At 42.4% G+C, this 13,547-nt stretch overlaps 1 protein-coding gene across 1 annotated transcript in view; it reads left to right on the top strand.

Annotated features, from left to right (window-relative positions):
• Positions 1 to 822: 822 nt before the first annotated feature.
• The window catches only part of LOC103177620 (serine/threonine-protein phosphatase 2B catalytic subunit alpha isoform), a gene marked incomplete at its 5' end in the record, with an annotated part of 123,867 nt that continues 111,142 nt past the window's right edge, over positions 823 to 13,547 (top strand). Inside the window, one exon of the mRNA XM_042344241.1 lies at positions 823 to 1,027. Coding sequence (XP_042200175.1) covers positions 823 to 1,027 — 205 coding nt within the window. The remainder of the gene's footprint in view (positions 1,028 to 13,547) is intronic.

Below are 13,547 nucleotides of genomic sequence, written 5' to 3'. Positions count from 1 at the left end.
CCTGCATTGTTGGCTGACTTCCCTGGCATTTTTATGAGGCAAAATTTAGCATCCTGGGATTTGGGGTATTAAACCTCCGAAATCTTGGGATTCAGAACAAGCACCAGGATTGCATCCCCTAACTGTTGCCGTCTCTACTTATCTACCATCAGTCATCTTCTATTAACTATGTTGAAATTATTATCTACTTGCCAATTCCATGCTTCTCTTCTACAGACAGTATTTGCTTAAGAGTTGCAGGTCTCTGGAAGCATTGATATTCAATAGCTGGCTGCAGTATTTGTACAATGTTCGACTTGGATGTACTTCAGTGTTGTGGGCTTTGGTGGGTGGTTGTCAGGTGGATGTTTATGTGTGCCTGGGCTTAAGTCAAAAAGTGGTTGAACGTATAGAAACCTACATAATTAATTTAGGGTCCTCAAAGGGTGTTGGGATTTCACTGGTAGTTTAGTTTTAATTAACATGAGACACCATTTTATGCCGAGCTCAAAGTCCTAGCCAACCTTTTGAGATGAGTTGACCCAGCAAGCTTTAGGAAGCCAACTTAAAGTAATTAAACAAGTTTGAATTACTGAGTGGTTCAGCAGGTAAACTAGTTCATTTGGACCATCAAGTCTGCACTGGTGGTTTTCTCCACAGAAAGCACCTAATCTAATCCCATTTTCCTGCTTGAGCCCAGTTCTCTGTGATTAAATATTGTAAAAGTATTTTGAAATTATATCTCCAATTTAAGTAGTATGTGTGTTTAAGACTAAAGAGACAGTATCAAATCTGAGTTGGGTTCTTTCTCATGGCATCGGATAATGATTGTTTTCCTTCATTACAGCTGTCCCCTTTCCTCCAAACCACCGGCTTACTATTAAGGAGGTTTTTGATCACGATGGGAAGCCTCGTGTGGATGTTCTCAAGGCTCACCTTACCAAGGAAGGCCGGGTGGATGAGACTGTCGCTATGAGGATTATAACAGAAGGAGCATCCATTCTTCGTCAGGAGAAGACCATGCTGGATATTGAAGCCCCAGTCACAGGTAAGTCACTGAGACTGCATCATTGTCTGTATGTGCGTTTCTTTGTAATGGTGAACTGCGATTTTACAAAGGCCGATTTCTATTAGCGTCAATGACAAGACTTTGGATTGAGAGAACACTATCCCTAGTGCCTGTTTTGAAACTCACTAACGTACCAATCCTTGACAACATCTAGCACAGAGAGCCGGTGTATCTCATCGTGTTGGATTCTCTGCTGGTATCTGTTCTGTGTAAGTGTAAGCGCAGCAGCTGACTGGAAGTATTTGTTACCAAGCTATGCAAAATGGATTTCCCCAAAATGGAACTTCACCTCCTTTGCTCAGCTGGCATGTATCTGCTGCACATCCCTCGTCCTCTCTACTCCAAAAATGGCTGCCGTGCTTTCAGCTGCTATGCCCCAAATCTCTGGAATTCTCTGTCTCAATCACTCTATCTTGGCCCTCTCTCTGCCTGTCTTCAAATCACACCTGAAGACTTTCCTCTTTGACTGTGCCTCTCGCCACCTGCCCTCCCCTTTCTGGCTCGGCATCAAGTTATATCGCTGTTAAGCATTCCGTAACACTGCTCATGTGAAGGGTGCTATATAAATGCGAGTTGTTGTTAACAACAACAACAACAAAATTACATTTATAGAGCGCCTTTCACGTTGGGAGGACGTCCCAAGGCGCTGGACAGTCAGGTGTCGGGGCCCGAGCATGGGGGAGGGGTAGTGTAGGGTGAGGGAAGGCAGAGATGTGGGAGGGAGACCAAAGGCACGGTCGAAGAGAAAGGTCTTGAGACTGACCTTGAAGGAGGTAAAGGAGGAAGTGAGGCGAAGGGACCGTGGGAAGGAGTTCCAGGGTGTGGGGCAAAGAGGCTGAAAGCCCGGCCACCGATGGTCGGGTGGGTCGGGCGGGAGACATGCAGCAGGCCAGAACCTGATGAACAGAGGGAGCGGGCAGGCTCGTAGGGAGTCAGCAGGTCAGAGAGGTAGGAGGGGGCAAGGCCATGGATGGTCTTAAAGGTGAGGAAGAGGATCTTGAACTCGATCCTCTGTGAGATGGGGAGCCAGTGGAGTCGGACGAGGGTGGGAGTGATGGGGTTACGGAGCCTGGTACGTGAGAGGACACGAGCTGCAGAGTTTTGGATGATCTGCAATGGTGACACCAAAAACTTGGGAGTTCTGATGCCTTTTTTTACAATGAGAGTTTGCCAGTGGTATCACTTTCAGGTGCTGTTGAGCCAGTAACTAAATAACCAGCACCATTAGATGTTCATTCTACATATATAGTATGGGAACTTTTCAGTTATACCAATTATCGATTCCTAAATAACAATAAAGCCAATCGATTTTTAAAGAAAACCTAGCCAGAAGTTAAGTCACCCTCTGCATCCAGCTTCATTATTTGGCAATGTCAGCATTGGTTTATATAGTGCATAGTGCAGCAGGATGCCTGATATAAAAGGGTTAAAAATTGAGGAAAGACTGTTGGAGCTAAATGTTTTCATTGGCGAGGATTGAGGTGGGATGCATTCCAAATCTTTTTACCTAAGTCTCGTAGGATTTCAGTATAGATGTAGCAGCCTATTAATGTGGATTGTGGGAGGCAAACTAATAGCAAAAGTACAAAATTAGCAAGTGCCAGGGGATGAGAGAACAATAAATTTTCTTCTCATTTTTGAGCAAGAAAATTGTGGATTTAAGCTCCACACCAGGACTCTGAGCTTGGTTTAGGATGATACTCCAACATATTGCTGGGGGCTGCATTGTTGGAAGTGCTATCTTTTGGATGAGATATTAAACCGAGGTCCCGTCTGCCTGTTCAGATGGACATTAAAGATCCCATGGCACATTCAAAAAGAGAAGGGAGCTTCACCTCTCTCTCTCTCTTGTTTGTTTCTCAGCAAACCCCCAGATAAAATTGGTCATTCACTTCATTGGCTATAATTATGATTTTACACTGTGCAAATTGGCTGCCATGGTGCCGACAAAATACAATTCAATCCACTTCACAGTGTATCCTGTGATGCGCTTTGAAACATCCTCCCGATGTGAAAGTTGCTAGGATTCAAATGCAAGGATTATTATTATCTCCCCCCACCCCCCTCAAGTGGATATAGGAAATGAATGGCAAGAAGGAACAGCAAATGCAGTCAAAATTGTGGTCATTTAAGAACAGCACTGAAAGTTATGATCTCGACCAGGATGGTCCAACTCGCAGCCCACGGGCCGCATTCGGCCCAGGGGATGGCTCGCAGGCCAGATGCAATAAGTGTAATATTGTTTTGAAGTTTTTACATTGCCTATTTAAGGTTTGCATTGTAACTAAAATATCGTGAAATTAATAATAGTTACACAATTTAAAATATAGGATTTCTATACGATTCTTACGGATTACATCTCTGGAATGGAAAACACAAAAATATTGCTTATGTGGCCTGTGGACATTTCTGAAATCCGGCACCTGGCCCTCAGGAGCCAAAAGGTTGGACTTCCCAGACCTACACCATTGACGTTGCACAACATCCCAGCTCTTTTGCTGCTGGCACAGTGCATGAATTATCTGTAAAACCACAGCTGGCGAAATAATAAAGTCAAATCTGTTGAAACAACAACCTCCATTCAGCAATCACTCCATGTTTAAAAAAAACACACACCATCGAACATCCCGGTTTGGACACCAATAAACCCTTACTCAGAGGCCAGAGATTTGCTGGTTTACTTGAGTGGGTTGAGCATACATTTGCCAGAGGTTTCCTCTTTTGAAGTTTGATGTATAACTGTTTCTTTGAGACAATTAAATTGGGGGGAGTCTGTGTTGGGACTGATGTGCCTCATGTGAGGAGACAGTGGGCTTGGTGCCACACATGGTCTTTCCTCATTCTTTATCCTTTTTTTCCCCCTTTAATTTACATAATGTAAATGAACTGGAGAACTCGATACAACATGTACTTGAAAGCATTTATTTCTGAGCTCACAAATGCCGCAGGGATCCCTCTTTTGTTTTTCCAGAAATCCCACACCTCCGTTGTCTGCCAAAAGAGAGCTAACTTCTTAGAAAAATAATTACTAAGAATTTTAAAAATTCCTTTGCTTTATCTTTTGGCCGGTCTCCCTTTTATGTGGTGTCTCGCGTGCTCTCTCTTTCTCTTGCTCGCTCTGTCTTTCTCTCTCCCTGGCTCCGGCTCTCTGTGTATGTCTGTGTGTGTTTTTCTCTCCCTGGATCTTGCTTTTTCTTTCTTACTGATCTTGTTCCAGGTGTCCGGTTTGACCCCCAGCTCCTTCCTCCCCACATCCAGTCCCTTACCAGGACCGCCTTCTTCCACCTCCACCACATTGCCCACCTCTGACCATACCTTATCCCAAATGCAGTTGAACCCCCCCGGGCATGCATTTGTCACCTCCTGCCTGGATTACTCCAATACACTCCTCAACAGTCTCCCCAGCTCCACTATTCAAAACATCCAGCTCACTCAGAACTCTGCTGCCTGCATACTGACCTCCGTACCCACATCTCACCAGTTCTGGCCAGGCTCCACTGGCTCCCAATCATCGAATGGATTGACTTCAGAATCCTCACACTTGTGTTCAAATCACTTCCACCTCTGGCACCTCCGTACCTCTCCCACCTCCTCACTCCCCAATCCACCACTCGGCGCCTCCGCTCGACTGGCACCAGCCTCCTGCTCGTGCCTCGTACAACAACAACATCAAGATTACATTTATAGAGCGCTTTTCACGTCGGGAGGACGTCCCAAGGCGCTGGACAGTTGGGTCGGGACCCGAGCAGGGGGGAAATGGTCCCACCATCAGAGGTCATGCTTTCAGCCACTACACCCGGAATTCTGGAACACTCTCCCTCAATCCCACCGCTTGCCCCCTCTCTCCCTTTTTCAAGTCCCGCCTGAAAACCTTCCTCTTCAACTGTGCTTACAGCCACATCCGCCCTCCCCCGGCTCGGAGTCAGGCTCTGCCACTGTTAAGCGTTCTGAGATGCTACCCCGCGTGCAAGGCGGGGTATAAGTGCAGGTTGTTGTTGTTTCTGTCTGTTTTCTTCTTTCTCTCTGTGTGTCTCCAAGTCTCTCTCTCTTTTATTCATTGTCATTCACTCTTGTGTGATGCTGAATGTATTTATCAGTGTCAGGATCCCAGTTCTAGGCTCTTCCATCCCATTCTTCTATTCAAGTGTGTTGAATCCCTAGTGACTGGATGTGCAGTTTGAAGGGAGGAGATAATCCTCTATGTTTTGTACAGCAGCTGAAAGTATTTGAAACTTTTGTTGGCAGAAGTCTGTTCTTGTACAAGGAATGTCTACTGATCTCTTTGTTGACAGATCACATCTCTTTGGCCTCGAATTGAGAATTGCTGTTGACCAGAATTCTAATCCAGGATCCCAACATGTGAAGCACATTAATACTTGTTAAAATGTAGGGACCTGTGTGCGTGGAAGAATGTCATCGCACACAAAATCTCCACCTGCTGTCATGCCATCCCAATGTGATTAATATATAGTGAAACTTTGGTTAACATTGGACTCCACTTAAACTGGACACAACGGCCAGCCCAATGTGTCTGACTTAACAACAAATTACATTTGTATAGCCCCTTTCACGTCAGGATGACATCCCAACTTCTTCCAATGTATGAACCGGCTTCCACTGTATTTAGGATGCATACGTGAGGGAGAAGTGAATAAAGGGGGTGAGAGAGTGGAATAGGAGTTGTGGAGGCTCATGTTGAGTGTAAACATGGGCTATTTGGGTTGAAAGACGTGTTTTCATGCTGTATCATTCTGTGTAATTTTACCATTTAATTTTTCTTATGAAACTTGTGTGTGTGTGAAAGAATAGGCACATGCACAAGTAAAAATGCAATGGGGAGCAGGGCCTGGTTATCAGGCCTATCTTTGGCCTCGGAGTACAAGCTAATGCTTATCAAGTAGATTTTAGCCTCACAGTCCAGTCTGACATTCAGGCAGCATTGTCAGAGGTGCCATTCTTTAGTTGAGTCATTAAACTGAGATCCCATCTGCCTGTTCAGGTGGATGTTAAAGATTCCGTGGTACTATTCAAAAAGAGAAGGGAGTTTTTCCCAGTGTCTTAGCCAACAATCCCCCAAATAAAATTAGTCATTCACCTCTTGGCTGTTTGTGGGACATTGCTGTGCATAAATTTGTTGTTGTGCATACCTCAAAATACACAATCACTCCGTTTTACAATCATTGTTGTAAAGTGCTTTGAGGTGTTTTGCCATTATAAGTGCTATTTATTATTTAGAATACATTAGAATATACAGCACAGAAACAGGCCATTCGGCCCAACTGGTCTATGCCGGTGTTTATGCTCCACATGAGCCTCCTCCTGCCCTTTCTCAACGAAGCCTGCAAGCATAACCTTCTATTCTTTTCTCCCTCATGTACCTATCTAGCTTCCCCTTAAATACATCTGTGCTATTTGCCTCAACAACTCCTTGTGATAGCATGTTCCACATTCCCACTACTCTCTGTCAAAATAAATTTCTTCTGACTTCCCTATTTGATCTATTTGTGACTATTTAATATTGATGGCCCCTGGTTTTGGTCTCCCCACAAGTGGAAACATCTTCCCTATGTCTACCCTATCAAAACCTTTCATAATTTTAAACACCTCTATCAGGTCACCCCTTACCCTCCTCTTTTCAAGAGAAAAGAATCCAAGCATGTTCAGCGTTTCCTGATAGGTATAGCCTCTCAGTTCTGGGATCATCCTTGTGAATCTCCTTTGCACCCTCTCCAGTTAAAATAATTAAAGGTATTTAAAATTCTGAAAGGAATTGACAGGTTACATAGTGAACGACTCTTCCTTCTGGTAGAGGGATCTAGTACAAGAGGTAATCCATTAAAGTCAGAACCAAGACAGTTAGAACTGAGGTCAGGAAGCATACGGTGGAGTCCTGTAGCTCAGTGGTTAGAGCACTTACCTCTCAAGCGAGAGACCTGGGTTTGATTTCTGACAGGGCGAAACCTTGGACAAGTTTCCTTTCTCCACATGCCTGATAATAATCCGTCAAGAAAACAATACAATAATAAATTGGTCACTTCAATCCACAACTGTTTGTGGGACACTGCTGTGGGCAATTGGCTGCCGCGTTTCGCCCACAAATATATATAGTCAATTCACTTTACAGTATATTCTGTGAAGCGCTTTGAGACATCTAGAAGACATGAAAAGCACTATGTGAAATGCAATGTTTATTATTATTATTTATTATATCGTCACAAAAGGGTTGTGAAAATGTGAAAGGCTCTGCCCAAGAAAGCTGTAGAAGAGGAATCAATAGGAATATTGAAAAGAGCGTTGGACACATAATTGAATAGATAAGCTGTTCAGCGGTATTTGTGAAAGACTGAAGCATTGGCAGAATAAACTGATGGCAGGCTCAGTGGTCTGAATGGCCTCCTCCTGGTTTCTTATATTTCTGCATTAGATTTATGGTTTATTATTACTATGTTTCAGGCAAAGTACATTAATTGGCATTAGTTTGACGAGTGATTTTTAAAAATATATAATGTTTAGGGCGAAAGAAGAAAGTAGATGAACTATTTCAAAAAAAGGTTACATTGAAGGAATATTACAGGATGAGGCTCCCCCAATGTTCTCTCTTCAAATGTTCAAGCAGTAACTTTCTAGATGTAATTTTAAAATTGAATATTTTTACAGTTACAGTCTTGCTAAGAATTGTCTGGCCTCCGAGCATGTATGGCTTCGGGAGATTTCAGGCAGCTGTCTTTGCTGGTGTTCTTTGCTGGCATTCAGTCAGACAGCTTGATGTTGCCTTCTGGCATCTTCTACTGATTCACAAAGCCAGTGTTAAATGTTCAGTTGATTGGAGGAAGGGCATTATGATCAGATAGAATGAGAGTTGAGAAAGCAAGGTTCATTTAATTCTTGGTCTACCAGCAGATCTACAGAGACACTGCAGAAAAATGCTAATGAGGTAATTAAACTTTAGGTATCTAAGTTGATTTAACTCTACCACTGAAATTGCTGTATTGTTTCAACTAAAAGTTGGATCTTCTAAAAACTTGTTCTCAATCCAATTTCTCATCTGTTTTCTTCCTTCTACTCTTATCTTCCTATAGACTCCTGTAGCTTAGTGATTAGAGCTCTCGCCTCACAAGCCAGAGGATCTGGGTTTGATTCCCGGGCAGCATGAAACATTAGGCAAGTTTCCTTACGCCACACACCCCTGTTTACCTAGCAATAAGTAGGAACCCAGTTGTTAGTCGATTGGCGGATCACTTTTCCAGGAGTAATAATCCCTTCAAAAATATATATAATAATTTGGTCTGTTTGTGGGACACTCCTGTACACAATTGACTGCCATGTTTCACCCATCAAATATATAGTCAATTTACTTTACAGTATATTCTGTGCAGTGCTTTGAGATGTTTCGAAGACATGATAAGGTGCTATATCAAATGCAACGATTATTAGTATCTTTATTTCGGAATGTTTCGAACTATTCTGAATTAGGTGTCGGCCTGGCTCAGAAACTCCCTTCCCTTTTACAGTAGTGTAAATATTATTATTCCAACATTTATTTTCATTGGAATGAGGAAGGAATATTGGCTTAAAGCCAGGCAGAAAGCTTTGCAACAGTCATCTCTCGAATTCCAGCACAAAGTGAGTCTGAAGCCATGGAAACCTTGATTTGTGGAATGAGAACTACTACGGCTGTTATTGCTTTATGATAGGAGCCTGCACAAAGGAAATTGATTTCAACAACTTCTTCACAGAGATCCTCATTTTCTTAGGTGATTTTGTTTACCTTTTGGAGCATAAATATTTAAACCTGAAATAATTCTATTCAGAATGGATATTGGTTACAAGTCCTGCGCTGATTCTTTGTGAGGTTCATTCACAAATGGGACAGAATAAATATTTTGTTGTTATAAAATACCCACAGGCAGGGCAGAGTGCATCCCTCACTCCAGGGGAAAGGGAGGGAAGAGAAAGAGGAGAGCGCTTAGGAGAGGAGATGATAGATGCAGAAAGAACATTTGAAAGGGCATTTCCACTGGGTTGTGCTCGATTGCTTCTTGCCAGGGAACCAAGAATGGAATCGGTGGTGGCTTTAAATTGTTAACCAGCTAAAACCGTATAGTTTGCCATGGATATCACTGTCTGGCAAGCTTTCCCACTGTATATCCAGTCTACCCATTAGGGCTTTGGCTTGCAGTTTTAGCAGGAGCTGAATGGGAGGATTCCCTGCCTCCAGCGATTGTGCATCCCTCCCAAGTCATGACCAGTGAGCCAGGCTGATGACGGTCTGCAGTGTCATCAGCAGTGTTCGGGCAGGCTCGATTCCGATATTCCGTTGAATTGCTGTGCCTGTGGGTATTTTATGACAAACATTACTCATTCTATACCCATTAATTTGCAAGTTAAGATGAACAACACACAGCCACACCTAATTAGTGCAGGGCTCATGACCGTTATCCACTCTGAATGAAATTTGATTCTTATTTAATAATTAATTATTTGTGCTTTATTTATTAATTGAGTTAATCCTAATTCATTATTTAATCATTTGCTCATGGGGTGGGCATGGTATGCATCTGGGAAAGAGACAGAGGAAGAAAAGGTGTGAGGGGGGGAAAAGGAAAAAGACTGGCATCAAAGGATGGGGTTAATAATAATTATTGCATTTGATACAGCACCTTATCATGCTGTTGAGATGTTTCAAAGCACTTCACAGATTATATTGTAAAGTGGATTGACTATGTATTTGTGGGCAAAACGCGGCAGCCAATTGCGCCCAGCATTGTCCCACAAACAGTCGTGGATTTTGGTGGGTGAGGGATTATTACCCCTGGAAAGCGATCCGCCAATTGACTAACAACTGGATTCCTACTTGCTGCAAGGTAAACAGAGGTGTGTGGAGTAAGGAAACTTGCCTAAGGTTTCTCCCCACCCGGAAATCGAATCCGGGTCCTCCAGTTTGGGTTGTGAGCACGCTAACCAATACTACAGGATGTAAACCCTTGGGAAGTGAGACAAAAGTACTATGCTGTTTGTGTACTTTTAAATTATTTCTGTTTTGCTGTTGGATTAATGTTCCATGTGTCTAATTGAAATGTCATGACATGTGGTCTCCATCAGACAACAGTGATGACCGGTGTATCTGTTTCACTTCCTGCATGTTCTCTCGCTGAGGTCTCCTGTAATTATCAATGTGATGAAAGATGCACTGTTAAGACACCAGTGCAGTTGTCTGTTGCACTGGGCACCAGATCACTACAGGCTGTCACCACTTGCTCAGTGAGAGAGAAATGTAAAAACCTTTGTGAAGCAGATGACGACTACTTCTACTTCCAACGCTGGAGTACATAATTGCACAGTTATGTACTTCCCTCCCCCTCCAGACATTGTACCCAGGGTTACCTTGGCACAGACTGAAATGTGCGTCGTAATTCCTGACCTCACCAGATTTCCTGCTTCTCTGCATCAGCACAAACCAGCCAGTTGACCGTAGCCTGTGTTCCCCTATCCCCCAAGCTGAGCTCTCATTCGGGATTCAACCATTATAGAAATTCACTTTGAGCTCTCCTTAATAATCTAATAATAATAATAATCCTTGCATTTGATATAGCGCTTTTCACGTCTTCTAGATGTCCCAAAGCGCTTCACAGAATATACTGTAAAGTGAATTGACTGTATATTTGTGGGCGAACGCGGCAGCCAATTGCGCACAGCAGTGTCCCACAAACAGTCGTAGATTGAAAATTACCAATTTATTATTGTTTTGTTTTTTTGGAGGGATTATTATTAGGCTCTGTGTGGAGTAAGGAAACTTGCCCAAGGTTTCGCCCTGCCTGGAATTGAACTCAGGTCTTTCACTTGCAAAGCGAGTGCTCTAATCACTGAGCTACAGGACTCCTTAATAACTATCCTTTGATTCAAGTCCTACATCGTGAGTTGGGCTCAGTCTGAGCTAATATTTCAAAGCAGTATTGGGGGAGCGCCATATTATTGGAGTTGCCCTTTTTTTTGATGAGATGTTAAACTAAGGTCCTGTCTACATGTGTGGGTGGATGTTAAACATGATACTATTAGAAAAGAGAAGGGAGCTTCTCTCAAGGGGGAATATCCTGGTTGACAATCCCTAGGATAAAATTGGAGATTGTTTTGTGTGATGTTGATGCAAGGAAAATTGCAGCTCCCACCACCTTGTCCTCTTGCTTTCTTTCTTGCTTGCTTGCTCTCTCTATCTCTGTCTCTGTCCTCTTGCTCTGTGCTCTCTCTCTTTCTCTCTCATGAAATTGTTTTTGATACCCACTAAATTATCTTCTGTAAAGCAGGGTCTCTGTCAGCTCTGGGTCAGATCTGGCACTGTGTGTTAATAGGGAAGCTGTTTTCAATAGTAGGTTCTCACGATCAAGCAGCTACCTATCGATCATACAAGCAGGGTTCCTCTCAGAGCAGAAATACAGTAGCTGGAGAGTTGAAGAGTCAGTGTTTTGGCTTTTGATGCAAGCTCTTTTGTATGTTTTATTAAAGAAACATTCCTAGAGGAAATCGAGATATGAAATACATTTTCATGAAATATTATTTCCAAACCTCGTGAGAATTACAAAATTCTTCCAAGAAAAATCTCACACTAACCACCTAGAGGCTATGTGTTACAGAACCCAATGGATCATTTTATACACATTCTAAGTGCTTCTGTATTGTGCTTTCTCATGTTTTCTTAATAAAATTCCTTTGGAGAAAATGATATTTGAGAATTGCATTCGGAGTTGGTCTATATCCGTTCCATGTCCCTTTCCAAGGATAAAAATTTGCAGGTTGCCCAAGGAAGTACTTATAGCAGATGGACACTGAGGGTGGTGCTATGCATTAAACAGACTAGTGGGAAGTGCTGTGCTTTTCAATCTGTTGCCTGACCTACTGTATTTACAAGGACACTGCAATAAAATAAACTGTTACTTAATGATTTTACTTTATTTTTAATAACGTTGCCAGTTATGACCACATATTGCATTAAAACATCTCAAAGAGCTTCAAACATGAGTCACTTTTGACTTGCAGTGACAATTATTTAGTCAAGATTGCAGTGGCAATGTCTTAACAACAGCAATGAGATGAGTGATTTTTGTTTTGATGACTTTAGATGAGGGAGCTTTCACGTCAGCCTGGCACAGGAGGTGGTATTCTGAGCCTGAATCAGAAGGAGTGGTTCAGTTATAATAATTCTTGCATTTGATATAGAGTCTTACCACATCGATGAGACATCTCAAAGCAATCACAGGCTGTACTGTAAACTGGATTGACTGTATTTGTGGGCGAAGCGCAGCAGCCAGTTTGCGCACAGCAATGGTCCACAAACAGTCATGAAGTGAGTGACCAATTTTATTTGGAGAATTTGTTGGCCAGGAGAAACTCCCTTAGCTGTTCAAAGAGTGCCCCATTTTAGGACTTCGAACTCGCAGTCTAGCCTGCAACTCAAATGCAGTGATGGGAGAGAGTTGGAGGTACCTCCATTTGGAGAGGATGTTAAACCGAGGACTTAACTGTCCATCCAGGTGGACATTAAAGATCCCACGGCACAATTCAAACAATGAAGGGAGTATCGCCCATTGTTCAGGCCAATATATTATTATATTATTATTTATGTATATATTACAATAAACCCCCAGATACAATTACTCATTTACGTTGTGGCTATTTGTGGGATATTGCTGTGTGTTTATTTTGTAGGGTGATACAACATCCAAATTACAGTCATTGTACTTTACAGTAAATCCTGTGAAAGATGTTGATATGCCCTCTTGATGTGAAAAGTGCTGTATCAAATGCAAGAGTACTATTATTATAGACCGGGACAGCTAACTGCTCTTACAGTAGAGAGCATTTGGATCTGCACTGATTGGGACGTGCACCATTCTGGGTCATTGGTCCTCAAACAAATTGTTTATAGTGCTAACTAAAAACTTCAAGAGTCAATTATCTTTTTTCATATTCTCAATCTGGATAACTTTATTTTGCTCTTTCTCCCTTGTAGTCTCTCATTCTATGTGTCTGTCTCACGCTCTGTATCCTTTCTTTCTCATTTGTCTCTTCCTGGCTCTAATAAATTGCTGGAGCATTTTTAGCCTTTTGGTTCAGTTTTGCTGCACAGGAAATGTTGCTTGGGGTCTAACCCATCACTGTGCAGTGCTCCAAGATGCTATCCCACGTGAAGGACATTATATAAATGCATATTGTTTTGTTACATTGTTGTACCGGTGGCTGTTTATGTCCACTAAGCAGAACCCAGAGGCCAAGCTACTCCTATGATAGGGGGTAAAGTACATTGCTTTACAGATACATGCATTTAGGCATCTCAGTCGCCAAATTTCTTATGGTCTTAACTCTAAGGCCATAAATGTTCTTGCTGAATTTTGGAAAAAAACTTTAATTCAGTCTCATTTTGCAAGTTAGTTTTCTGCAGCTCCTAAAGTAAGCTGGAAAAACAGCATCTAAATTGAGTCTAAATTTAACAATTTTCCAGAAGTAT

The sequence above is a fragment of the Callorhinchus milii genome, unplaced genomic scaffold (genome assembly GCF_018977255.1).
Source record: "Callorhinchus milii isolate IMCB2004 unplaced genomic scaffold, IMCB_Cmil_1.0 Scaffold1, whole genome shotgun sequence".
NCBI lineage: Eukaryota > Metazoa > Chordata > Chondrichthyes > Chimaeriformes > Callorhinchidae > Callorhinchus > Callorhinchus milii.
Note: the sequence above shows the minus strand (reverse complement) of the source record. Positions and strands in the feature narration are given on the sequence as shown.